Source organism: Ursus arctos, unplaced genomic scaffold (assembly GCF_023065955.2).
Source record: "Ursus arctos isolate Adak ecotype North America unplaced genomic scaffold, UrsArc2.0 scaffold_7, whole genome shotgun sequence".
NCBI classification, from domain to species: Eukaryota; Metazoa; Chordata; class Mammalia; order Carnivora; family Ursidae; genus Ursus; species Ursus arctos.
This window is the reverse complement of record NW_026623089.1, coordinates 14,917,912-14,944,929: the sequence shown is the minus strand read 5'-3', so window position 1 is coordinate 14,944,929 and position 27,018 is coordinate 14,917,912. Positions and strand designations below refer to the sequence as shown.

At 35.0% G+C, this 27,018-nt stretch overlaps 1 protein-coding gene across 6 annotated transcripts in view; it reads left to right on the top strand.

The window, feature by feature from the left end:
- The window catches only part of ATRNL1 (attractin like 1), a 746,554-nt gene that overhangs the window by 201,884 nt on the left and 517,652 nt on the right, over nucleotides 1-27,018 (top strand). For 4 of the 6 annotated variants that reach the window (XM_026494203.4, XM_026494204.4, XM_057308391.1 and 1 more), the window contains one exon: nucleotides 9,461-9,598. In XM_026494203.4, the coding sequence (XP_026349988.2) occupies nucleotides 9,461-9,598 (138 nt within the window). Of the gene's footprint in view, nucleotides 1-9,460; nucleotides 9,599-27,018 lie in introns of those variants that run through there. The other 2 variants (XM_057308392.1, XM_057308393.1) reach the window with 1 other exon arrangement.

The following is a 27,018-nucleotide window of genomic DNA, read 5'->3' as shown; positions in this document are numbered from 1 at the left end:
CTCTTCACTTTCTGATGGTGTTTTTTGTTTTTTGTTTTGTTTTGTTTTTTTTGAGGAACAAAGATTTTTTATTTTGATGATGTCCAATATATGTTTTTTAAATATTGGCTGCTTTTGCTTTTGGTGTCACATCTAAGAAACTGTTGTCTAATTCAAAATCATGAAGATTTACACTTTCCTTCTAACATTTTTATAATATAGCTCTTACATTTAGATCTTTGATCCATTTGGAGTTCCTTTTTTATAAATGGCATGAGGTACAGGTCCAGATTTGATCTTTCACATGTCAATATCAAGTTATCCCAACACCGTTTTTTAAGACTGTTCTTTCCCCATTTAATAGTCTTGGCACCCTTGTTGAAAATCAGTAAACTATAGATGTATGGGATTATTTCTGAACCTAATGCTATTTTATTGGTCTACATGTCTCTCCTTATGCTAATGCTACACTAGTTTGATTGCTATAACTTTGTAGTAGGTCTTGAAATTGGGAAGTGTCAGCAATACTCTTTGTTCTTTTTTTCAAGATTGTTTTGGCTAGTTGGGATTCTTTGTAACTTCTTATGAATTTTAGGATCTGCTTGTCTGTTCCTATAAAAAAAGTCTTTTGGAATTTGGTAGATACTGCATTTAATTTGCAGATCAATTGGGATGAATTGCTATTTTAATATTAAGTCTAACAATCTGTGAATAGAAGGTCTTTCAACTAATTTCTTTCAACAGTGTTTTGTAGTTTTCAAAGTACAGGTCTTAACATTTCTTTGGTTAAATATACTCCCAAGTACTTTATTCTTTCTGATGCTACTGTCAATGGAATTGTTTTCTTAATTTTCTTTTTGAATTGTTCATTGTAAGTTTATAGAAATTCAATGAAACTGATTTCTCTATAATTGATCTTTTATTCTACCATATTGCTGAACTCATTTATTAGCTAAAATATTTTTTTTTTGTAGATCCCTAGAGTTTTCTATATGTAAGATCATGTCACCTGCAAATTTGACTTAGTTTTAAACATTCTTTTAAAATCTGGATGCCTTTCATTTCTTTTCCTGCCTAATTGCCCTATCCAGAACCTCCAGAACAATGATGAATAGAAGTGACAAGAGAAAACATTATTATCTTGTTCCTGATATTAAAAGGAAAACTTTCAGTCTTTCACCATTGAATATGATGTTAGTTATGTATGTTTCATATGCCCTTTATCAGGTAGAGGCAATTCCATTCTTTTTCCAGTTTGTTGCATATTTTCCATGTATTGAGATGATCGTATTTTTCCCCCTCTTTCTCTATCTACTTGATTTTTTTTTTTAAATGTGTTTAGACAATCTTGAATTTCTGGGATAAATTCTGCTTTGTCATGATATGTAATCCTTTTTCATGCTAGTGGATTCAGTTTGCTAGTATTTTGGGGGGATTTTACACCTATAAACACAAGTGATATTGGACTGTTGTCTTTTTTTGTGATGAGTTTGGTTTTTGTATGGGTTAGTAGTGGTCTCATAGAATGAGTTAGGAAGTTTTCCCTTTGCTTCTCTATTATGGAAATGTTCTGAAATAATCAGTGTTGATTGTTCTTTAACCATTTCACAGAATTCATGAAGCCAGCTGATCTTGGGCTATATTTTGCTGGTAATTTGTTGATTGTTAACTCTATCTATCTATCTATCTATCTATCTATCTATCTATCATCTATTTTGAAGTGTAGTTGACATACAATGTTACAGTAGCTTCAGGTGCACAATGTAGTGACTTAATAACTCTATACACTATACTGTATGTATTCCCCAGAAGTGTAGCTACCATTTGACACCATACAGTGCTCAACCAGTATCATTGACTTTATTCTCTGTGCTGCACCTTTCATCCCCTTAACTAATTCATTCCCTAAGTGGAACCCCATATCTCTTTATTGTTTGACTTTATTCATATTTTCTGTTTCTTCTTGATTGTTAGTATCATTCCAAGAATTTGTTCATTTTATCTGAGTTATCTAATTTGTTGTGATACAGTTGTTCATTTTTTTTATAATTCTTCTTTCCTACCTTTTGTCAGTAGTATGTCTCCTCTTCCATTCCCAATTTTAATAATCTGTGTCTTTTCTTTCTTATTTCTTGGTCAGTCTAGCTGAAGTTATGTCAGTTTTGTTGATTATTACAAGGAACAAACTTCTGGCTTTATTGATTTTCTTTATTCTTTTTTTTTTTAATTTTATTTTTTTTTTGAGAGCAAGAGAGAAAGAAAGAGAGTGAGCATGAGCAGGGAAAGGGACAGAGGGTGAAGGGGAGGGAGAAGCACACTTCCTGCTGAGCAGGGAACCTGAAGTGGGGCTCGATCCCAGGATCTTGGGATCATGACCTGAGCCAAAGGCAGATACTTAACTGACTGAGCCACCCTGGTGTCCCTATTGTTTTCTTGCTCTGTATTTCATTTATTTTCCCTCTAATCTTCATGATTTCCTTTCTTTTGGTTGCTTTGAGTTTAGATTGTTTATTTCGTTATGGTGAAAATTTAGGTTGATTTGAGGCTTTTTTTTTCTTTTTTAATGTAGGCTTTTATAGCTATAAATTTCTTTGTGAGCAGTGTTTTTACAGCATCCTGTAGGTTTTGGTATGTTATGTTTTCATTTTCATTTGCCTGAGAGTAATTTTTAATTTCCTTATGTTTTGCTCTTTGACTCATTGGTTATTTAGGAATGTGTTGCTTAATTTCCACATATTCATGATTTTCTCAGACTTTTTTCTGTTATTGATTTCCAATTTCATTTTATTGTCTTCAGAGAACATACTTTAATTACTTCAGTTCTTTTATTATTTTTTACTTTTATTTTTTTAAAAAGAATTTATTTATTTATATTAGAGACAGAAGGGGAGAGGGGCAGAGGGAGAAAGAGAGAATCCCAAGCCAACTCCACACTGAGTGTGGAGCCTGACTGGAGGCTTGATCCCATGACCCTTAGACATGACCTAAGCTGAAACCAAGAGTTGGTCGTTTAACCATCTGAGCTACCTAGGTGCCTGGACTTCAGTTCTTTTAAATTTTTTGAGGTCTGTTTTATGACCTAGTATGTAGTGTATCATGGAGAATGTTTTGGTGCACTTTAGAAGAATGTATATTCTGCTGCTGTTGTGTGCATCTTCTATTTATGTTTGTTTGGTCTAGTTGGTTTATAGTGTTGTTCAAGTCTTCTCTTCCCTGATGATCTTCTTTCTAGTTGATATATTCATTGTTGAAAGTAGTAAAGCCTCCAACTATTATTGTTGAATTGTATATTTATATTTTAATTTCTGTCAGTGTTTCTTCATGCATTTTGAGATCTGTTATTAGGTGCATGTATATTTATACTTTTTATATGTTCTTCATGGATTGTCCTTTATTGTTACAAAATGTCCCTCTTTATCTCTAGTAAAATTTTTAAAAGTCTATCTGAAATTTGTAGAGCTACTGTAGCTTTCTTATGGTTGCCGTTTTTATATCTTTTTTCATTTACTCACTTTAAATATATTTGTATCTTTATGTGTCACCTATACACAGTACATAATTAGATCTTAATTTTAATCCAGTCTGTCTGTCAATCTCTGCCTTTTGTTTACTACATTCATGTTTAATGTTATTATTGATATAATTGTATTTATGTGTGCTACTGTACTTTTTTCCCTATATGTCTCATGACATTTTTGTTCCTTTGCTTGCTTATTTATTTATTTATTTAGTGGTAAGTGGATATTTTCTAATGTCGCATTTAAATTTATTTAATGATTTTTCCACTATATTTTTGAGTTATTTCCTTAGTGGTTGCTCCCATGTTTGCCATATACAACTTAGCCTATTAACACGTGCTTCAGGTTCATAATAACTTAATTTCAATGAGATAAAATAATGTTACTCATATAGGTCTATTCTTTCTTCTTTTTTGGAATTGTTATATTGATTACATCCATATATGTTGCAAGCCCAACAATACAGTTTTATAGTTAATACTTTATAAATTTTGTCTTTTAAAGACTCTGAGAGAAGGAAGGAGGGTGAATATATATTTATAGCTTTCATTATATTAATTTTTTACATTTACGAATTACGGTTTTCTTCATTCAGTCCTGTGCATTCAAGTCACCATCTGTTAAAACCATGTCATGTCTGTTGTGCAATATAGATTTTGTTCCACCCACTTCCTTTGTGCTCTTATTGGGAAATATATTTTTATGTTATAAGCCAACAATATCATTATGTCTTTTAAAATATAATTTAAAAATTAGGTAACATAAGAAAGGAGACAAAATATATCCTTTTACTGTCTTTTATAATGGTGTAATTACTGTTACCCACGCTCTTTATTGTATTGTGTGGGGTTGAATTACTGTTTGGGATCATGTAGTTTCCCACTAAAGAACTTCCTATAGTATTCCTTATAAGGTAAATATGCTAGCAACAAATTCTGTCAGTTTTTGTTTATCTGTGAATGTCTTTATTTCATTTAAATTTTTTGAAAGTAACTTTTCTTATATGAAATGTTTGGTTGGCAGTTTTTCTTTGACAACTTTAAATATATTATCCAGTGCCTGCTGGCCTCCACTGCTCCTGATTAAAAGTCATTTGTTAATCTTATTGGGCTTCTTTGTGAGAAGTCATATTTTCTTTTGCTACTTTCAAGATTTTCTCCTTGTTTTTGGTTTTTTATCATTTTTATTATAATGTGTCTGTCAATCTCTTCATGTGTTTTGTACTTAGAGTTATGCTTCTTGAATATGTAGATAACATTTTTATTAAATTAGGGAAGTTTTCAGAATTATTTCTTCAAGTAAATTTTAACCTCCTCTGTCTCTTATCCTTTCAACACTCCCATTACACGTAGGCTTGAGTACTTGACGGTTTCCCACATTTATCTGAGGTTTTGTTCACTTTTCTTCACTGTTTTTTCTTTCTGTACGTACATAGTTTCTATTGACCTATTAATTGTTTCTCCTGCCAGTATTAATCTACTGTTGAGTCCCTCTATTGTATTTTTTATTTTAGTTATTATTCTACTCATTAATATTCATTCACTTTTTAAAAATTTCTGTTTTTACTATTCTCTATTTGATCAGAAATTGTCATCATACCTACTTGTACTTGTTTAAGCATAGTTTTATTTTTCTCTGTTTTTAATTATTTTGAATATTTTCATTGTCTTCTAGTTTTCCTGTGAGTCCTGTTCTTTGGCTATCAGTTCTTATTTTTATTATCTCTTTCTTTGTTCTGAGTCCTCTTTTTGATGCTTTGTAAATTTTCTCTTTGAGGTTTAACTCTATAAGTGTTTTTGTTTGTTTGCTTGCCCCCACCCTCCCCCAAGTCAGAGGTTTGCAAAGCAAGGCCTGAAGGCCAGACCTGGTCCCTTGCCTATTTTTGTAAATTAAGTTTTATTGGAATGCAGATATGCTCAACTGTTCATGTATTGTGTGTGGTTGCTTTTGCACTATAATGCACTATAATGCAGAGGTGAGTAATTGTGATAGAAATTATATCATTAACAAAGTCTAAATTATTTACCATCTAGCCCTTTACAGAAAAAAAAAAAAATTTTTTTTTTTCTCCGTGTATATTCTGTCTTGTATTTGTATGACCGGAGTTTTTAGAAGTATTTCAAGGGGCCATTTACATCTGATTTCGCAAGGTATATGCAAGGCTTTTCTTGATTATAGAACAGAGTTTACATTAATGTTTGATGTTGGAGTTTCTCTACCATGTGGACAATGTGAATTTCACTCAACATCTATGTCTGGCATAGGCTTTAAGTTCTCACAAATAACTTTTTCTCTTTCATACACATACTGCAGTGTCCTTAAGGTTCTTTTCAGCTACCTTGGGCTTGTGATGTGCTTTAGTACCTTTTTTTCCCCCCACAGATAGGGCCTGCAATTGAAGGCTTCAAGCACTATGAATATGGTTCAGTTTAGCTGTCTTCCTTGAGGATACCAGAGGTCATATCAGCTGGCTATGCTGGATTTTCAAACCCATGTCTCCTTCTTCCTGCTTGTCCATCCTATGTATAGTGAAATTCTGCTACTACCTCAAAATTCTCTTCAACATTCTTGTATTGAATCCCAGCTCTGATTTCTAGCATCTGATAATCCCTTTTGTTTTAAGATAGGGCATGTGTTAAAAAATGTTTTGAGTAAATTTTCTGTGTATACATTTTTTAAATTTTGTTGAGAATGTCAAGCAGATATTTTTAAATGTTTTACATCTGTTTTAGAGAGTACATATTCTTCAAAACTGTGCACTTTGTTTGTATATCAAATGCTGAGTTTTCCATAATGTTTTCTTTCTCTTTCCTTCCTTCCTTCCTTCCTTCCTTCCTTCCTTCCTTCCTTCCTTCCTTCCTCCCTCCCTCCCTCCCTCCCTCCCTCCCTTCCTTCCCTTTCTCTTTCTCTCTTTCTTTCTTTCTTTCTTTCTTTCTTTCCTTCCTTCCTTCCTTCCTTCCTTCCTTCCTTCCTTCCTTCCTTCCTTTTTTGTCTGTTTGTGTATCCATAGATAAAGAACCATCTGGTCCGGTTTTAAATTTAGACAAAACAATATGGATTAGCTTCTCTTTAGTTTTATTCATGTTCCTCAGCCAGGTTGTTATTAGAACCTTTTAAGTAACAGTGTATCCTGGAAGAACTATTAGATGCAAGTTTCTATTACTCATTGCTCCAGCACCCTGATGCTAGTGGGAATAAAACATAATCATAGGCTTATTGTGTATCCTTTTCTTGTCTGTGTTTGCTTTAGCCATTAACCTGGGTTTTATTTTCTGTAACATGCTTTCTCTTTTGCCAATGTTACCATGCTAGTTACAAACTATGACAATGTCCCCCCCCCCTTTTCCCCCTGGAAAATTCTGCCTGCAGTTAGGTCTAAATTGTATCAGCTTTTTCTGTGGTATATTCATTACCTCAAACATTAGACTTCCCTGTATCACACTCTCCATGAGCTGTATGGCATCATGCCAATAATATGCTTTGCGATTCCCCTATGGCTCAGAACTGTCTTCTGAACTTCTCATTTTCAGGAAGAGACAGTGACTGGCATTACACCAGGGCTCCTCTTTTAATTTCCAGAGGTATTGTAGTTTACTAGTTTCTAGTTTTATTTGTGTCATTGTCACTGTACCCAAATTCCTGTAAGTTGCTGGCAAGTTTCCTTCTTATTGTAGTGGTAAGCTAACAGGAGGATGTTAGATGTCATTGCTGAATTTAGACATCTCATTCAGAAGTTAAAGCATTTGTTTTTCTGATGAAAATATGTCACCAGGAGATTCATAAAATACATGTAGAAACCCATTTCTTATTTTAAATTTTTTGGGTAATGCTTTATATGTAGTGGGCACTCAATAAATTTTGGTTTTACCTGACTGAATTAATTAGTGGTGTCACATAATAAAACTTCTATGAAACAACAACTTACACTTTTAAACAAATGTTTAAAAAAAAGTATAGTTCTTCTTCTTATTTCTTATTATAGAAGTAATATGAATTTATTATAGAAAATTGATGATGTAAAATAAGATAACCAATATTAACTTTTCCATAGGCATACTTACACATTTTATTTTTTTTAAACTTTATTATTTTTAGTTTTTATTTATTTAAATTCAATTAATTAACATATAATGTATTATTTGTTTCAGGGGTACAGGTCTGTGATTCATCAGTTTTATATAATACCCAGTGCTCATTACAACACATACCCTCCCCAATGTTCATCACCCAGTTACCTGATCCCCTTCACCCCTCTCTCCTCCAGCAACCCTCGATCTGTTTCCTAAGATTAAGGGTATCTTATGGTTTGTCTCCCTATTTTTATTTTTTTAACATGTATTTATTTTAGAGAGAGAGAGAGAGCGCACAAGAGAGCAAATAGGGGGAGGGGCAGAAGGTGAGGGAGGGAGAGGGAGAAAAGAAAACTCCTGCTGAGCATGGAGCCTGATGCTGGGCTGGATCTCAGGACTTTGAGATCATGACCTGAGCTGAAATCAAGAGTCAGTCAGATGCTTAAACCAACTGAGCCACCCAGGCATCCCATACTTACACATTTTAAAACAAAATTGTTGTCATTCTAATGATATTTACATGTTTTGTCTCTTGAGAGGTATGGTATTTAATGTCTGGTCTTTTTATTCTTACTTTCTGATTGTGTGTTTGTTTCTGCCATTGATTAGCTGTGTGACTTTGGGTGGTTACTTATTCCAGGCTTATCTAGAAATGGTCCCCAATGTAGTACCTTCCATATAGAATCATGAGGATTAAATGATATAATTTAGGTTTACCACCTGGTATACTATCTGGCAGGGTGGTGGTATTTATATATTTTAAAACTGATGCAATATGTACACTGACCAATCAGAATAGATGCTGGCCACAAACAATTCGAATTGATTGAATATTGGCTTCCCTGGCTTGAGTAAGAGAAAGCTCAATTAAATGCTATCTTAGTTGTAATAATGTTTAAAATGATTATGAGGGTGGCAATGATGATGGTGTTTGGGCAAGCAGTTATGAAACTAAGTCATTATGCTTCAAATAGGTATGAAAGGCATGAGCTTTCTTATATGCACTTTGTCTCTCATCTGAAATTCTGTTGTAAAATTAATACCAGAACTTATTAAATCTTATATTATGAACACATAAAAAAGTCTCATGCCTTAAATGTGGTTCTGTTTAGTTCACATTCAAATAGAATTTTGATTAAGCTTTGAAGCTTTTCTTATCCAAAGAAGATAAGGTAATTTACTTTTAGGCAAATTAATTTAAAAATGCTATTTTTGTTAATCATACATGGAGTTTTATGAAGTAACGACCTATAGCCACATAGTTTTCTACATTGATCCTTTGTTATTATGTGTAAATATAATTAAGATGCATTTTAACATTCTTTACCAAAGCTATATTATTCATTCTTGTGTTTCTATAACTTACTAGACATTCACATGAATCTTTAAGGAACGTGTTAAAAAAGTATTCCTTTTTGGGGCGCCGGGGTGGTTCAGTCACTTAAGTGTCCAACTCAATTTTGTCTCAGGTCATGATGTCAAGGTTGTGAGATGGGGCTGTGTATTGGGCTCCGTGCTGGGCATGGAGCCTGCTTAAGATTCTCTCTCTCCCTCGCCCTCTGCCCCTCACCCCTGCTCATATGCGCCCTCTCTCTCAAAAACAAATAAGTAATAAGTATTCCCTTTTTAGCTGTAACTGTTATGTTTTACTTTATCTCCTTCCCTTACATTTTACAGAAATATGACAAAATTTCAACACAATTTATTGAATATATTGTCCTGCATTAATATTTTGAGCCACATATGTTATACATAAAAAAACAAACAAACTTGGGAAATGTCCTTTAGACTTTGCTACCATTCAAAATTATAAAATAAATTCTTTGTCTTAATAGCTATTATACTTGCTATGGTTTTATAGATATTTATAATATTTTTTACTCTTTTCTTTAGCTTGCCAGTGTAATGGACATAGCACTTGCATCAATAATAATGTGTGTGAACAGTGTAAAAATCTTACCACAGGAAAGCAGTGTCAAGACTGCATGCCAGGTTATTATGGGGATCCGACTAATGGAGGACAGTGCACAGGTAAGTATATTTTCTTTTATTTCAATATATTTTTACTACAGAAAAGAAAATTGAGAAAGATACAACTTTGGTGGAAAATATATTTTTATAAAAGAAAATTTTTTCCATTCAGTTTTTTTTCTTTTTAAGATTTTATTTGTTTATTTGACAGAGAGCATTATTAGCAGGGGGGGAAGATCAGAGGGAGAGGGTGAAGCAGACTCCCCGCTGAGCAGGGAGCCCAATGAGGGACTTGATCCCAGGACCCCAGCATCCTGATCTGAGCTGAAGGCAGATGTTTAACCAACTGAGCTACCCAGGCGCCCTCTATTAAGTTTCAATATTTTTAGAAGGTAGAATTTATTTACTAGGGGTGATGTGAACTATAACAATTCTCTGATATACTGAAAAAAATTTTTTTCTTATTTCAAAATGAATACATGTTTATTATAGGAAATTTAGCAAATGTAGACACGTTAAAAATTGCCTGTAGTCTCACTATTCAAAAATAACCACTGCTTGTTTTTTAATAATAGTAAGTTATTGTTTTGACTTTAGATATAATAAATAATTAAAGGTTTTGTGTATGCCTTACATCAGATAAGATATTTTTGGGTTTGGAATCAATCCTGGGCTGAAATCCGCCCCCCCCCCCCCGCCCGCTACTGTTCACATATATGGCCATAACCACTCAACCTCTCAGTGCTGCATTGTTCTCATATGTAAAAGGGAAATGATAAAGATCAAATGAGATCATATATAATAGAGGCACACGTAGGGAATTGAAGTACATTAAAAGAGCATTTATAGTTCTATTCTCATCACATTATTTTGTTCACTAAACTCTACTTTTCTCTATCTTCCTCTCTATCCTCCTGCTTTTTCCTCTTACTTTTTAGGGAATTTTTAGGTTTTCTTTTAAAAATGTCCTTTTAAATTGTAATTTTATAGTAATCCTTTTTTATCTCTAGGTTGGTCCTTGTCCCTTATGTTTTTAATCTATTTCTGCTTAGAGGTTGCCCATACAGCACCCACAGAAAAGCCTCCACTGTTGGGTATGAAAAAATGAAGACTTAAACAGAGTTGGCCCAGGGCCTGGCCTAGATATGAATGTTAACACTGCTTATGTGTTGTGAATAATGCTGCTGTGAACCTTACTGCACAAGTCTTTGTTTGAATACTGATTTTCAGTTCTTTTGTGCATAAACTAGGAGAGGAATTGTGGTAATTCTATGTTTAACTTTTTGAGGAATTGCCCAATTGTTCAAGTTGTTTTCCATAGTGGCTGCCTCATTCTACATTCCCACCAGAAATGTAGAGGATTCCCATTTCTGCACATCCTTGCCAACACTTGTTATATTCCATTTTTAAAAAATTTTAATTGTCTTGTGGGTATATGAAATGATATCCCATTGTGGTTTTGATTTGCATTTCCCTAATGACTAGTGATGTTAACTATTTTTTTCATGTAGTTGTTGGCCATTGTATATGTTCTTTGGAAAATGTCTATTGAAGTCCTTTGCCCATTTTAAAACAATTTATTATTTTTTTTTGATTGTGGTAAAACATACATAACATAAAATTTACCATTTTTACCATGTTTATGTGTGTAGCACAAAGACATTAGGTACATTTACATTGTTGTGAAATCATCATTACCATCCATCTCCGTAACTTTTCTCATCTTGCAAAACTGAAACTTCTGTACCCATTAAATAATAATTCCCCATTACCCTTACTCCAGCTCCTGGCAACCACCATTTTATTTTCTGTCACTATGAATATGATTTCTCTAGATAGCCTGAAAGACGTAGAATTGTACAGTATTTGTCCTTTAGTGACTGACTTTTTTCTATTAGCATAATTTTCTTCACCTTTCTTTCGTGTTCTAACATGTGTCAGAGTGTCTTCCTTTTAAAGGCCAAGTAATATTCTATTGTGTGCATATATGCATTTTGTTTATCCATTCATCCATTAATGGACCTGATTTGCTTCCTTCCACCTGTTGGTATTGTGAGTAATGGACGTACAGATACTTGTTCAGGTTCCTGTGCCTTTTCATGTGTGTCTTGGCAATTTGTAGATCTTTGGAGAAATATCTATTAAGTCCTTTGCCCATTTTTATTTGTATTGTTTGATGTTGTCATTGAATTGTAAGGGCTCTTTGTATATTCCATATATGGAGCCCTTATCAGATATATACTTTGCAAATATTTTCTCCCACTCTGTAAGTTGCCTTTTCACTTTCTTTATAGTGTCCTTTGAAAGACAAAAGTTTCCAATTTTGATGAAGTCCAGTTTATTTATTTATTTTTTTGTTGCTTGTGTTTTTGGTGCATATCTAAGAATCCACTACCAAATGCAATGTCATGAGGATTATCAAAATATTAATTTTTTGCCAACATAGGCAAAAGGAACATTTGAATAACTGTATTAGCTACAAAATGTTTTAAATTAGAATGGTAAGTTTTATCACTCCAATAGGCATAAGTGCTTTTAGAAATATGTACTCCTTTGGGGATGATACTTCTCTGCTAGGTTTAAGACTAAGTTCAGTTATTCCATATTCATTTTTGTTGCTGACATTACACATCTGGCAAGCTGAGGCATAATGCAATGGAAAATTAAAGGGGATGGAAGATGAATGCCTATCTTATTCACTACTGCACATTCTCTGGTAGTTTATGGAGCTTTAAATAATTCCTTATAGTTTCCTTGTTTCTGAAAGTTGGCAAGATATTATTTTGCTGTCTCTGACTTCTCTATGGTGATGTAATATATGAAAGTCATTTTTATTTCTTAGGGCCACATTAGCTACCTCACTAAATCAACAATACGTCACATCTGGTGAATTATTTTTAATGCAGCTGTGGCTAAAATCAATTTATAAAAAATGAGAAGTATGAATTTACTGCTGTTTCTTTATTTTTAGTTCACCTTATTGAGAAAAGTTCATTTTTCATTAGTAGATACAGTTATTAAGATTCAAAGTCTGCTGATATTAAGGGAAAGAAGGAAGTAGATTTATATTTGAATGTGAGGCTTTAGAGGTACTGCAGATTCGGAGATTATTTTTTAAATTTCGTCTACTAACGTCAATTTAACATTGTTACTGATATTAATAAATGTACTTGTAGATTTTCTCTCAGATTGTTTTTAGACTATGGCATATTCATAGCTATTCTTTTATTACAATTATCTATTAAAAGTGGTTTACTACTAACTCAGGGGGGGTACCTGGGTTGCTCAGTCAGTTAAGCATCTGACTCTTGGTTTCGGCTTAGGTCGTGATCTCAGGGTCATGAGATTGAGCCCTGTGTTGGGCTCCACACTCATCATGGAGTCTGCTTGAGATTCTCTCTCTCTCACTCTGCCCCTTCCCCTGCTCTCTCTCTCCCTCTCTCTCTCTGAAATAAATAAATAAATCTTAAAAAAAAAATAACTGTCAAAAAGGCTAAAAATAACAACACAGGTAATCAGAGATGTTGGCGAGCATGTGGAGAAAGGGGAAGCCTCTTACACTATTGGTGGGTATCCAAACTGGTGCAGCCACTCTGAAAAACAGGATGGGGGTTCCTCAGAAAGTTAAAAATAGAACTACCCCACGATCCAGCAATTGCACTACTAGGTATTTTCCCAAAAGATACAAAAATACTCAATTGAAGGGGTGCATGCGCAATGTTTATAGCAACGTTATCAACAATATCTAAATTATGGAAAGAGCGCAAATGTCTTAAACTGTTGAATGGATAAAGAAGATGTGATTGATACACACACACACACACACACACACACACACACACACACACAGAAGAATATTATTCAGCCATGAAAAAGAATGAAATCTTGCCATTTGCAAGGATGTGGATGAAGCTAGAGTGTATTATGCTAAGTGAAATAAGTCAGAGAATGACAAATTCCATATGACTTCTCTCATATGTGGAATTTAAGAAATGAAACAGATGTACATAGGGGAAAAAAAGAAAAGAGAGACGGGAACCATTAAAGAGACTCTTAACTATAGAGAACAAACTGAGGGTTGCTGGAGGGGAGGTAGGTGGGGCATAGGTTAAATGGGTGATGGGTATTAAAGAGGGCACTTGTGATGAGAATTGGGTATTATATTTGAGTGATGAATCATTAAATTCTACTCTATTCTGTATATTAACTAACTGGAGTTTAAATAAGAACTTGGAACAAAAATTTTCTAAAAAGGGGTTTATTATTAAAATTATTTTATTTCTCATTGATGACCAAGAAAATTCTCTGACACAAATTTGCTCTGGAGCATCTATCTATCTATCTATCTATCTATCTATCTATCTATCTATCTATGTATCTATCATCTATCTATCAATCTTTGTAGCTATGGAAGAGTATAACATTGTAAACAGCTTGGGCTTTGGAATCATACTGCTTGGGTCCACATCCAGGCAATGCCACTGTCACCTTGGGTAATTATTTAACCTCTTATTGTCTCAGTTTCCTCACTTAAAAATTATGTGACTAATTTAATTTATTGTGAGGCTTAAATGAGGTACTTTACGTAAGAAATAATATGTGTTTTTGGCAAATGTTAACTCTAGAATGCTATTGCCGTTATTACTATTATTTTTATTACTACAATTTGTAGCATCAGTAGACTTAAGTATGTTAATAAAAATTATGATTTAGACTGTAATAGTATTATTTTTGTCATATTATCTCTAATTTGACTTATAAATTTTAGTAAGAGAAAATAAATGAAAGTTTCATTGAATAGAATGGCTCACTTTACTATAATAGCTCAACACTCTATACACTGCATTACTTTGCAATGAAGGAATATTCTCAAATTCACAAATAGTTATTGAGTACTTAAATATATGCAAAACACTGTGCTAGGGCTTGAATTTCTATGCATGGTAAGGGTGCTATAATAGTGTTATGAAGAGGTTGAATGATAGAATCAGGGACAAAGAGATTAATTTTCATGGAAGGATCTGCGTAGGCCCTTTGGAGTTGAGTTCAGTTTATAAGTTTCAATTTTATATGATTATCATTAGTTAAAAGATTTTCATCATACTTTGTTCTAAATGTAAGACAACTAAGCTATAATGCTATTAATCCCTGAAATGTTTAAAAATATTTATATATACTTGTTTTATTTGATTATTCATAAAAAGATGTACTATAAGAACAAAAAAACTCTATAAATCATGAAATATAGGTATTTTAAAAATTGCAGTCATGTATGACCAATAGTTTTCTTCATCCAGGTCTTAACTCTTTTTGGTTATTTTATTGGAAGATGTTTAATGGGTTAGTTGGTATTATCAATAAGATTTTTTTTTTTAAAGATTTTATTTATTTATTCGACAGAGATAGAGACAGCCAGCGAGAGAGGGAACACAAGCAGGGGGAGTGGGAGAGGAAGAAGCAGGCTCATAGCGGAGGAGCCTGATGTGGGGCTCGATCCCATAACGCCGGGATCACGCCCTGAGCCGAAGGCAGACGCTTAACTGCTGTGCCACCCAGGCGCCCCAATAAGATTTTTTCTTTAACATTGCATTCATAATTGGGTTTAGCAGTCTAATTTTATATATATTAAGTTATGTCTTTTGGTTCATTTTGTTGTTCTTTTTCTAGGCTTTTTAATATTATACTTACCTGATTTTTTTCCTTTCTACATACTTTTTAAAATTTTATTTTATGTTTTTACTTTTAATAGTGATTAAGAAACTTACTCGTTTCTAGTTTGGGGAAAAAGAGTTCTTTCAACACAGTAACAGTTCTAGTTTTACATTTGTTTTGTATGAGCAAAACTTATTTATTTTTAAAACTTTTGGTGTATTGTGGATATCTACCTATAGCAGACTTTTACAGAAGTATATAATACTTTAATAAATACATTGGGCTATGACACAACTATCCTCAGAGACAAGAGGGTAGTAAAAGGAATATGAATGAATTTCTCTTTCTCTCTAGTAGGATGGGAATTTTTTTCATCTTAAACCCTTCTCACATATTAGAGGTGTTTATAGAAGCTGAAAGTTTATAACCAAATGAACTGAGTATTTCTTGAAATAAGTGTAAGAAATTTAATTCTCAAACTGGGAGCATTGACCTGAATAATCTAAAACTGCAGATGAACAAAAATCACTTGACATGAAAATCTTATTTCTATTAATTATTTTCACACAACGAAGTTAAAAGTTTGTATTTTCTTAGTATACATGATATTCCTGTGTGGCAGAGAAAGGCTAACTTGAGACTTTAAGTATCACAAAGAGAGGCCATTACAAAATAATTATATAATTTCATGTAGATATTTAATGTTTGGTATGGGCATGAAGTTATACTTTGATTAAAGATTTGCTTCAGAATAACATTTTTAAAAAATTTAAATACATTAGGAAAACCAAAAAAGTCTTTTTATTTTTATTTATTTATTTACTTATTATTGTTTTGTAAATAAGTTTGTAACATATTATTTTAGTCACCATACAGAACATCCTTAGTTTTTGATGTAATGTTCCATGATTCATTATTTGCTTATAACACCTAGTGCTCCATGCAATATGTGCCCTCCTTAATACCCATCACTGGCATATCACAATCCTCCATTCCCCTGCCCTCTGAAGCCCTCAGTTTGTTTCCCAGAGTCCATAGTCTCTCATGGTTCATTCCCCCTTCTGTTTACTCCCCTTCATTCTTCCCTTCCTTCTCTTACCATCTTCCTGCTATTTCTTATGTTCCATAAATGAGTGAAGCCATATGATAATTGTCTTTCTCTGCTTGACTTATTTCACTTAGCATAATCTCCTCCAGTTCCGTCCATGTTGCTGCAAATGTGGGGTAATCGTTCTTTCTGGTGGCTGACTAATATTCCATTGTATATATGGACCACATCTTAATCCAGTCATCTATTGAAGGGCATCTCGGCTCCTTCCACGATTTAGCTATTGTGGACAATGCTGCTATGAACATTGGGGTGCCTATGGCCCTTCTCTTCACTACATCTGTATCTTTGGGGTAAATACCCAGTAGTGCAATTGCTGGATCATAGGGTAGCTCAATTTTTAACTTCTTAAGGGACCTCCACACTGTTTTCCAAAGTGGCTGTACCAACTTGCATTCCCACCAACAGTGTAAGAGAGATCCCCTTTCTCCACATCCTCTCCAACATTTGTTGTTTCCTGCCTTGTCAATTTTTGCCATTCTAACTGGCGTAAGGTGGTATCTCAATGTGGTTTTGATTTGAATTTCCCTGATGGCTAGTGATTTTGAACATTTTTTCATGTGTCTGTTAGCTTTGTTTTTTCCTTTTCAACAATTCCTTGGCAATTTGGGGTCTTTTCTGGTTCCACACAAATTTAAGGGCTGTTTGTTCCAGTTCTTTGAAAAATGTCATTGGTATTTTGATTGGGATGGCATTGAAAGTGTAGATTGCTCTGGGTAGCATAGACATTTTAACTATGTTTATTCTTCTGATCCATGAGCATGGAATATTTTTCCATCTTTTTGTGTCTTCTTCAATGTCTTTCAAGAGTGATTTGTAGTTTCTAGAATATAGATCCTTTACGTCTCTGGTTAAGTTGATTCCGAGATAATGTATGATCCCATTTTTGTATGGGATCGATTCCTTAATTTCTCTTTCTTCAGTCTCATTGTTTGTGTATAGAAATGCAACTGATTTCTGAGCATTGATTTTGTATCCCGCCACATTACTGAATTGCTCTATATGTTCTAGTAATTTGGGGCGAAGTCTTTTGGGTTTTCCATATAGAGTATCATGTCATCTGCGAAGAGAGACATTTAGACTTCTTCTTTGCCGATTTGGATCCTTTTATCCCTTTTTGTTGTCTGATTGCTGTTGCAAGGACTTCTAGTACTATGTTGAACAATAATGCCGAGAGTGGGCATCTTTGTTGTGTTCCTGATCTTAAGGGAAAGGCTTTCACTTTTCCCCATTGTGAATGATATTCGCTGTAGGCTTTTCATAGATGGTTTTTATGAAATTGAGGAATGTACCCTCTCTCCCTACGCTCTGAAGGGTTTTAATCAGGAAAGGATGCTGTATTTTGTCAAATGCTTTTTATGCATCAATTGAGAGGATCATAAGGTTCTTGACTCTTTTCTTGTTGATATGATCTATCACACTGATCGACTCATGAATGTTGAACCACCCTTGCATCCCAAGGATGAATCCCACTTAGTCATGATGGAGAATCCTTTTAATGTACTGTTGGATCCTATTAGCTAGGATCCTGTTGAGAATTTTGGCGTCCATATACATCAGGGATATCGGTCTGTAATTCTCCTTTTTGATGGGGTCTTTGCCTGGTTTGGGGATCAAGGTAATACTGGCCTCATAGAATGAGTTTGGTGGTCTTCCTTCTGTTTCTATTTTTTGAAACAGCTTCAGGAGAATAGGTATTATTTCTGCTTTGAATGTTTGGTAGAATTCCCCGGGGAATCCGTCAGGCCCTGGACTCTTGTTTCTGGGGAGGTTTTTGATCACTGCTTCAACCTCTTCATAATTAATCGGTCTGTTTAAATAATCAGTTTCTTCCTGTTTCAGTCTTGGTAGTTTATCTGTTTCCAGGAAGGCATCCATTTCTTCCAGGTTGTTTAATTTATCGGTATAAAGCTGTTGATAAAAGTTTCTAATGATCCTTCCTATTTCATTGGTGTTCGTTGTGATCTCTTCCCTTTCATTCATAATTTTATTAATTTGGGCCCTTTCTCTATTCTTTTGAATAAGTCTGGCCAGTGGCTTATTGATCTGATTTATTATTTAAAAGAACCAGCTTCTAGTTCCGTTGGTCTGCTGGTTTCTAATTCATTGATCTCGGCTTTAATCTTGATCAACTGCCTTCTCATGTGTGGGTTAGGTCTGTTCTTCTGTTCCACCTCCAGCTTCTTGAGGTGAGAATGTAAAAACTGCATTTTAAGAGATTTTTCTATTTTGAGTGAGACTTGGATGGCTATGTATTTTACTCTTAGGACTGCCTTTTCAGTGTCCCATAGGTTTTGACCCGATGTGTTTTCATTCTCACTGGTCTCCAAAAATTGCTTAATCTGATTTTTAATTTCCTGGTTTACCCAATCATTCTTGAACAGGATGGTTCTTAGTTACCAAGTGTTTGAGTTTCTTCCAAATTTTTCCTTGTGATTTAGTTCCAGTTTCAAAGGATTGTGGTCTGAGAATATGCAGGGAATAATGTCAGTCTTTTGGTATCGGTTGAGACCTGTTTTGTGACCCAGTATATGGTCTATTCTGGAGAAAGTTCCATGTGCATTCAAAAAGAATGAATATTCTGTTGTTCTGGGGTGTAGTATTCTGTATATATCTATGAGGTCTATCTGGTCCAGTATATCATTCAAAGCTCTTGTTTCTTTGTTGATTTTCTGCTTAGGTGATCTGTCTATTGCTGAGAGCAGAGTGTTGAGGTCCCCTGCTATTAACGTATTATTATCTATATGTCTCTTTATTCTAGTTAAGAGTTGGCTTGTGTATGTAGCTGCTCCCCTGTTGGGGGCATAAATATTTATAATTGTCATATCCACTTGTTGGATACGTCCTTTAAGAATAATATAGTGTCTTTCTGTATCTCTAATAACAGTCTTTAGTTTAAAATCTAATCTGTCTGATACGAGAATTGCTACCCCAGCTTTCTTTTGAGGTCCATTGGCATGAAAAATGGTTTTCCATCACTTCACTTTCAGTCTGGATGTATTTTTAGGTTCAAAATGAGTCTCTTGTAGACAGCAAATGGATGGGTCATGTCTTTTTATCCAATCTGCAACCCTGTGACGTTTTATGGGAGCATTCAGGCCATTCACATTGAGAGTGATTATTGAGAGATATGATTTTAATGATGTCATGTTGCCTGTGAAGTCTTTGTTTCTATAGATAGTAAATTTCTGTTCTGTATCACTCTTGGGGTGTTTTTACTTTTATAGAATCCCCCTTAATATCTTTTGTAGGGCTCGTTTGGTGGTCACATATTCTTTCAGTTTCTGCTGGTCTTGGAAGGTTCTTGTCTCTCCATCAATTCTGAATGACAGCCTTGCTGGATAAAGGATCCTTGGCTGCATGTTCTTCTCAGTTAGAGCTTTGAAAATACCTTGCCAACCCTTCCTGGCCTGCCAGGTCTCTGTAGACAGATCTCACGTTATTCTGATATTCCTCCCTCTGTATGTAAGGATTTTCTTCCCCGTCTGCTTTCAAGGCTGTATCCTTGGATCTAATATTTACTAAATGCACTATGATGTGACGTGGTGTAGGTCTGTTCTCATTGATCTTGGGAGGGGTCCTCTCTGCCTCTTGGACATGAATGCTTGCTTCCTTTGCCAGATTAGGGAAGTTCTCAGCTACAATTTGTTCAAATATCTCTTCTAGACCTCTCTCTCCACCCACTCAGGGATGCCGATGATTCTGACATTGGAACATTTCATTGAGTCAGTAATCTCCCGTAGTCTGCATTCTTGAGATTGGATTTTTTTGAGCCAAGTTTCTGTTTTTACTTTCTCTTCTACCATCCCATCTTCCAATTCAATAATTTGTTCTTCTGCCTCATTAAGTGGCCATCAGAGTGTCTAGTTTAGACAGCATTTGATTCATAGCATTTTTAATTTCTGCCAGATTCCCTCTCATTTCCGCCCTTGGAGATTCTCTATTCTTGTTAATATTTTCGTTAATGTTTTTTTCAAGCCTACACATTATCTTGACCATTGTTACTCTGAACTCCATTTCTGACAATTTGGTTATATCCTTATCCATCAGTTCTGTGGCAGAGGCCACAGTCCATGTGTCCTTTCTTTGCTGAGGATTTCTCCTCCTTGTCATTCTGATGAGGAGAGGTTGCGGGGATGCCCAGAGCCGAAATTATTGACCAGGACCCAGGCAGTGTGCACTTGTTTTATAGGGACCTTAGGGATGTGGGCTTCTTGATTTTTCAGCGTGCCTTCTGGGGGAGGGGCCTGCCGCACTGATATTCAGGCTACCCTGTTTGGGTAGAGTCTCCCCATCCCCTGCGAGGGGGGATGGGGATGGGCACAATGTGAGCCAGTATTTCCGGGCTTTTGTTCTCTGGTGGCTTTCCCTGGCGGTTTTCTGTGACTCTTCTGAGAGTCAGAGCAGCAGTGGCCATATCCTAGCCTCTGTCTCAGAACAGAGAGATCGCAGTCTGCTCTCCACTGAACTCTCCTGGCCACTTTAACTCTGTTTCAGTCAGTGCCGCTAAAAACCCCTGCAGCGTCCTGGATGTGTGCCCCACAGCCGCTCTCCCAGCCCTCGATTCCCCAGCCGACAGGTCTCTGTCTTTTGTGCTTCTAACACCACCAGCTGCCCCTGTTCCTGTGCATGCTCCTGAGTTCTGTTTCAGTGTGGTTCGCGCGCGCTCCGGAGCGCCAGTTTTGTCTGGTCACCCGCGCACACCCAAGCTCCCAGTATCAGTCCGGTTCCAGTGAGCCCTGGAGCTCCGGTCCCGCATGTGCTCCGGACTCCCAGTTTCAGTCTAGTTTGAGTGTGTGCTCCAGAGCTCCAGTTTTCAGTCTCGTCGCGTGCGCGTTCCCGGGCTCACAATCTCAGTCTGCTTTCTCGGGTGCCAGTCCGCGAGTCCAGCCGCTCCCCTGTGCAGGAGGCTTCCCAGCGCCCGAGCGCATCGGCTCCCTCCCCCTTCTGTTTATCTTCCGATATCTCTGCGAGGATTCATGGCTCCCCGCTTCACACCTCAATACTCAGCAGTGGAGATGTTCGTTTGTATGGATCCAGATGTATCTTCCTACATCTCGGGCTGATCTCGTGGGTGTTCAGGATGATCTGGTAGACATCCAGCTCGACTCAGGGGACCAGCTGAAAAAACGTCCCCTACTCCTCTGCCATCTTTCCCCCCCTATCAAAAAAGGCTTTTTAAATCATGCAGAGCTATCTGTTTAAACTGAATGATTTAAAAAAATCTTTCTTTTATAGCTACTATAATATTTGTAGCTAATTTGTCTTCTCTCTGTACTAATTATTTTGAAATGTTTTGTTTTTCTGGGGGATGTTTTCCTCTAACTTCAGTAATTTATAGCCCTAAGCTTTCTTTATCTATTCCATCTTTTTGAGCTCTCTTCTATCCTTTTATCCTCATAAAAGGAACCAAAAGGACAAGAACTGAGACTATGAAAAGTATTTGAACATGACATTAAGTCAGGTAATTTCAGAATGACTTTGTTTGTGGTTAGTAGAAGGTGCAGTTTTTACTGGTTTCTTGTGTTAGATGCCTTTTCAGAGAGATGTCTGTGGGCTGAACCTCATGAAACTGCTAGAGACAGTCACTACTTCTGCACCTTTATTGTACCTTCCCCTTTTCTTCAAGATCTCTCTCCTTGTTTTTTATTTGCACAAACTGCTACTTTCCACCCGCCCTAACTTTAAATCTTCATTTCAACTTTTGGCATTTGGTTAGTGTTATTTGAGTTCCTAGGCCTGATGCTGACAGATTATTTCCACCTCTGGTTTGCATGTTTTTGACAATGAAGTGTGTCACTTGCATGCTTTCTTTTCATCAATAAGTTCACTAATATATCTCACAGAATTAAAAAAAAATACTTAATGGTTTTAAATCTACAAGTACGATACTTATCTTTTTGGGACTAGATAGAAGCCATTATTTTATCTTAAGTGTTTAATATTTCTCTTTAATTTCATTTGATGTGATGCCTAGTCCCCTTACCATGTATTGTTTGAGGTTTTGTGTTATAAGGATCTGGCACTATTTGGTTGTTTAAAAAGTGATGTAAGATAGTATAATTTAACTTAACAATAAAAAAGGCTTTTATACAAACCCACAAAAGTTAAGTAATTCTTATTTTCTTCAAATGACAGGCCTAGGATGAAAATTAAAAGGCATATTTAAAATGGGGCATATTTCTCATATTCTAAAGCACAAAACATTTATTTAGTATACTCCAGAAAATTAGAGGTTAATCTAAGAAACTCTAAGCATGAATTTGGTTTTAGTCTAATATTTATAGATTTTTTAAAGAGCAAAATTAAGCTAAATGCCAATTTGGATGCACACTTTTTCATTGCTCAGATAATGCATAAAAACTAATTAGTGATGGTGGACAAGTTAATTATATATTAGAAATGCCTAGAGCAGGTGTAGGAAAGCATCAGCATAAATATGTTCTGTAAATATTTCATAAACATATTAAAATCCTTCTTAATATATTATTACCAAGAAACACCTTTTCTCTCAAAGGTCCATTTTTATATACCATAGGATATGAATGCAAATATTTGCTTTTTTTAAATCACAAATAATTTTATCTATACCTTTCATCTTGCTTTTTCCCTATGGGTCCATCTACTGATTTTATAAGAATAATCTATATTTTTAGGCTATAAAGGAATCATACAAATATTTAATTGTGTATTTATTTTAATAAGCAATTTTAACTTGTTTTTTGACTTCCTGTACAAGGCTAGTTTGTTCATATTAATTAGTTCAAAAGCTGAATTCAGCAACTTTATTATTTAAGAATATTCTCCTTTCACCCCCATCCTAGTTAATGATAATACCAGTTAAGCTCCCATGATTCTTCTTCTCTTTTGCTGTTGGATGTTACAGGTTAGCTGAATGGAATAGCTTCGTATTAAATATTTGTGGAAAGAATGAATGAATACCCTCGCTACAATCTCTATATGCTCCATACAATGGTCTCCATTTGTTATATACCTTTTTATTTCCTTTATAGGAAGAGAAATAATTAATAATGTTTTCTTGAGATATGAAATTTTTTACTTCACATATAGCTAACAATATCCCTTCTACTCAAAATGGAAAAAACAAAACACTTAATGACATATAGGGAAAAAAAGAACAACCCAAGTTGTTAAATGTAATGTTGCTATTGACTTACAAGTCAAAAACATTAGCGTGTATTTTATTTATTTTTTTAGGTGTATAAATGTTTTATCTTTTCAAATTAAAAAGGTCTATTTAACTTTTTTTTGTCTTGACATAATTTAACACAGAAAAGTTGCAAGTAAATACACAGAGTTCCTTCAAGTCTCCTCTCTCTCTCGCTGTTTCATTTAAACATTGCAGACTTGATGGGCCTTTATCCCTTAAATACTTTAGTGATATTTTCTAAAAACTAGGAATTTTCTTAACCACGTTACAGTTACAGAAATCAGGAATTGAACCTTGGTGCATAATATTATTAAATATAGACCTTATTTAGGTTTTACTAATTGTCCCAGCATTGTTCTTCAGAGAAGAAGAAAATCCAAGATGACTGGTTGCATTCATTTGTATGTCTCTTTAGACTTCTTGAATCCGGAACATTTCTTGAGTCTTTCTTTTTATTAAGTGACATTGACATTGTTTAGAATTATAGCCCATTTTTGTGTGTGTATAGCATGTGCTTTGTAAGGAATATGGCTTTGTTTGACATTTCTTCATGATTATATTCTGATTACATACTTTTGGCAGGAATACCACTGAAGTTATGCTAAATTCTTCTCACCATATCATGAGCCACATGCTATCACCATTCCATTAATGGTAATGTTTAATAGGGACATTTGGATAAAGTGGTGTCTGCCAGATTTCTTCACTCTAAAGTTACTATATTATCCTTTAATGAAAAAAAATATCTTTTAGGAGATACTTTGAGACTATGTGAGTATTATGTTAGTTCTTAAACTTTCGCCTACTACTTTTATGATTTTTACCAAATGGTGATTTTCTAATTCTGTCATTCTTCTTATACTAATTATTTGGCTTTCTTTTACAATGAAAATCTTTCTCTTCTCTAGTTTGTCTGTGTTATCTTATCTGTGTATTTATCCATGTATGTATGTGTGTATCTATCTATTTATCTCTTTGTATCATCTGTCTATCCATCCATTTTTCATATATCTACCTACATACTCTTTATCATTCTTCGAGCATTTTCTTGTATTGTTGTCACCATCTTGTACTTTTCCTGCTCTAACTAGACACTGGCATTTCTTAAGCAGCCTTGGCTCCTTTAGTGGGCTCTTTGCTACAAAGACAATTTTATTTCTAGATCATCTCAGCAGGCAGAACTGGAGAATAAATATCTGTGTACACATATGCTCATGTGTTTACCCATAGACACATACATATTCTTATACATGTACATAACTACACACATTGATACACGTTTCTACATCCACTTATATTTTATACTAAAATCCATGAGTTTAGGGGCATCTGGGTGGCTCAGTCAGTTAAGAGTCCAACTTTTGCTTTCGGCTCAGCTCATGATCTCGGGGTAGTGAGATTGAGCCCCACCTTGAACTCTGTGCTCAGCTCAGAATCTGCTTGGGATTCTTTCCACCTCCCTCTCTCTCCCCCTCTGCTCTTCCCCTTGTTTACATTCTTTCTCTAAAATAAAATAAATAAAATCTTTAAAAAAAATCCATTAGTCTACACTAATACCTCATTTTCTGTCCCTTACTACAGGGTTCATTCTATTCTTTTTTTTTTTTTTTTTTAAAGATTTTATTTATTTATTTGACAGAGATAGAGACAGCCAGCGAGAGAGGGAACACAAGCAGGGGGAGTGGGAGAGGAAGAAGCAGGCTCATAGCAGAGGAGCCTGATGTGGGGCTCGATCCCATAACGCCGGGATCACGCCCTGAGCCGAAGGCAGATGCTTAACCGCTGTGCCACCCAGGCGCCCCAGGTTCATTCTATTCTTACTGTCCAAATTTTTAAGCTGACTTTCATTATCCACAATATATATTTTTAAATTTCCTCAATCTTAAAATGCACAGAAAGTAGTTTTGGAATTGCTAAACTACACCTCTGTGTGAAAAGGAAGTCTACTAATTAGAGTTTAGCATTTATTTACTTATTTTTGTCTTCAGTATGAGGACATATAGTTTGTAACTGTGTTTAAAAAGTACTTGTGTTCGGGGCGCCTGGGTGGCACGGCGGTTAGGCGTCTGCCTTCGGCTCAGGGTGTGATCCCGGCGTTATGGGATCGAGCCCCACATCAGGCTCCTCCGCTATGAGCCTGCTTCTTCCTCTCCAACTCCCCCTGCTTGTGTTCCTTCTCTCGCTGGCTGTCTATCTCTGTCAAATAAATAAATAAAATCTTAAAAAAAAAAAAAGTACTTGGGTTCATGCTTTTTCCCTCCTTCAGTGTGGTTGTTAGTCATTTGAGTAGGGGCCATTCATTTATTTCTGTGTTTAGTCAGCTTTAGGGCCACCTGCACCCCACCAGTATTGTTGATGTAATTTTCTTTTTTGAGTATGTGAAATAGTAACATGGTCCTCAAAGTCACGAATGTACAAAAAGTCAATTTCTTCCCTCTCCTTCCCCCCATTCTTTTCATGACGTTCTCACTCATGCCCTGTAAGTAACCTATCTCAAACCAGTCTCTGGTTTCCTCCCTATGTTGTTTTTAAAACTAAATATGCAGAAATATGCATATTTTCTAATTTTTTTACACAAAGGGTAACATGTTGTACTGCTTTTTTGTCATTTAATAATATGACTTGGGAGATCATGCCACATTACAGAGATCTTCCTCATTGTTTTTGTAGTACCTAGTACTACATTATGGGGATATACTATCGTTTATTCAACTGTTTTCCAACTATGAATATTTAGGTGAATTCCAATAATTTTAAGTATCGGTAATGGTGTAGTGGAAACTTCTGTGTGCATATGTATTTCTGTACTGTAAGAGGTGTATCTTCAGGATAAACTCCTAGAAGGGAGCATGTGAGGTTAAGAGAGAAACACATATTGTATTATTAGCAATGGTTGTGCCAGTCTGTACTCCCACAAGCAGTGTATGAGAGTACCTTTATCCATATAGCTTTGTGAACAGAAAATATTTTTATACTTTTTAACTTTTGTCTGATAGATGAAATTTTTAATTTTTTGTTCTCTATCATGTGTGAAATTAATCTTATCTTCATACATTTAAGGACCATTTTTATATTTTATGTGAATTGTCTATGTTTTTTGCTCAATTTTCTGTTGAGATATTTTTATCCTCTTAATTTGATGAGAGTTCTTATTTATTAGGATTATTATCTATCTGTTGAACAGTTTTCTCCAAATATGTATCTGTCCTTTGACATTGCTTATGGTGATTTTTTGTTTGTTTTTGCCACGCTGATATCTTTATTTTAATCTCATCAAAATTATCACTCTTGAGTTAGAGTTAGAATACTTTTCCTACATCCAAGTTATCCACGTTTCCTATGTATTCTTCTGTTACTTGTACAGTTTTTCTTTTTTACATTTAGATCACTAATGCTTTTGGAGTTTAATTTTGTGTGTGGTGTGAGGTATAGATATAAATTTACCTTTTTCACCAGTTGTCCTATTGACATTTATTTTAAAAAATTCATTTTAGGGGCGCCTGGGTGGCGCAGTCATTAAGCATCTGCCTTTGGCTCAGGGCGTGATCC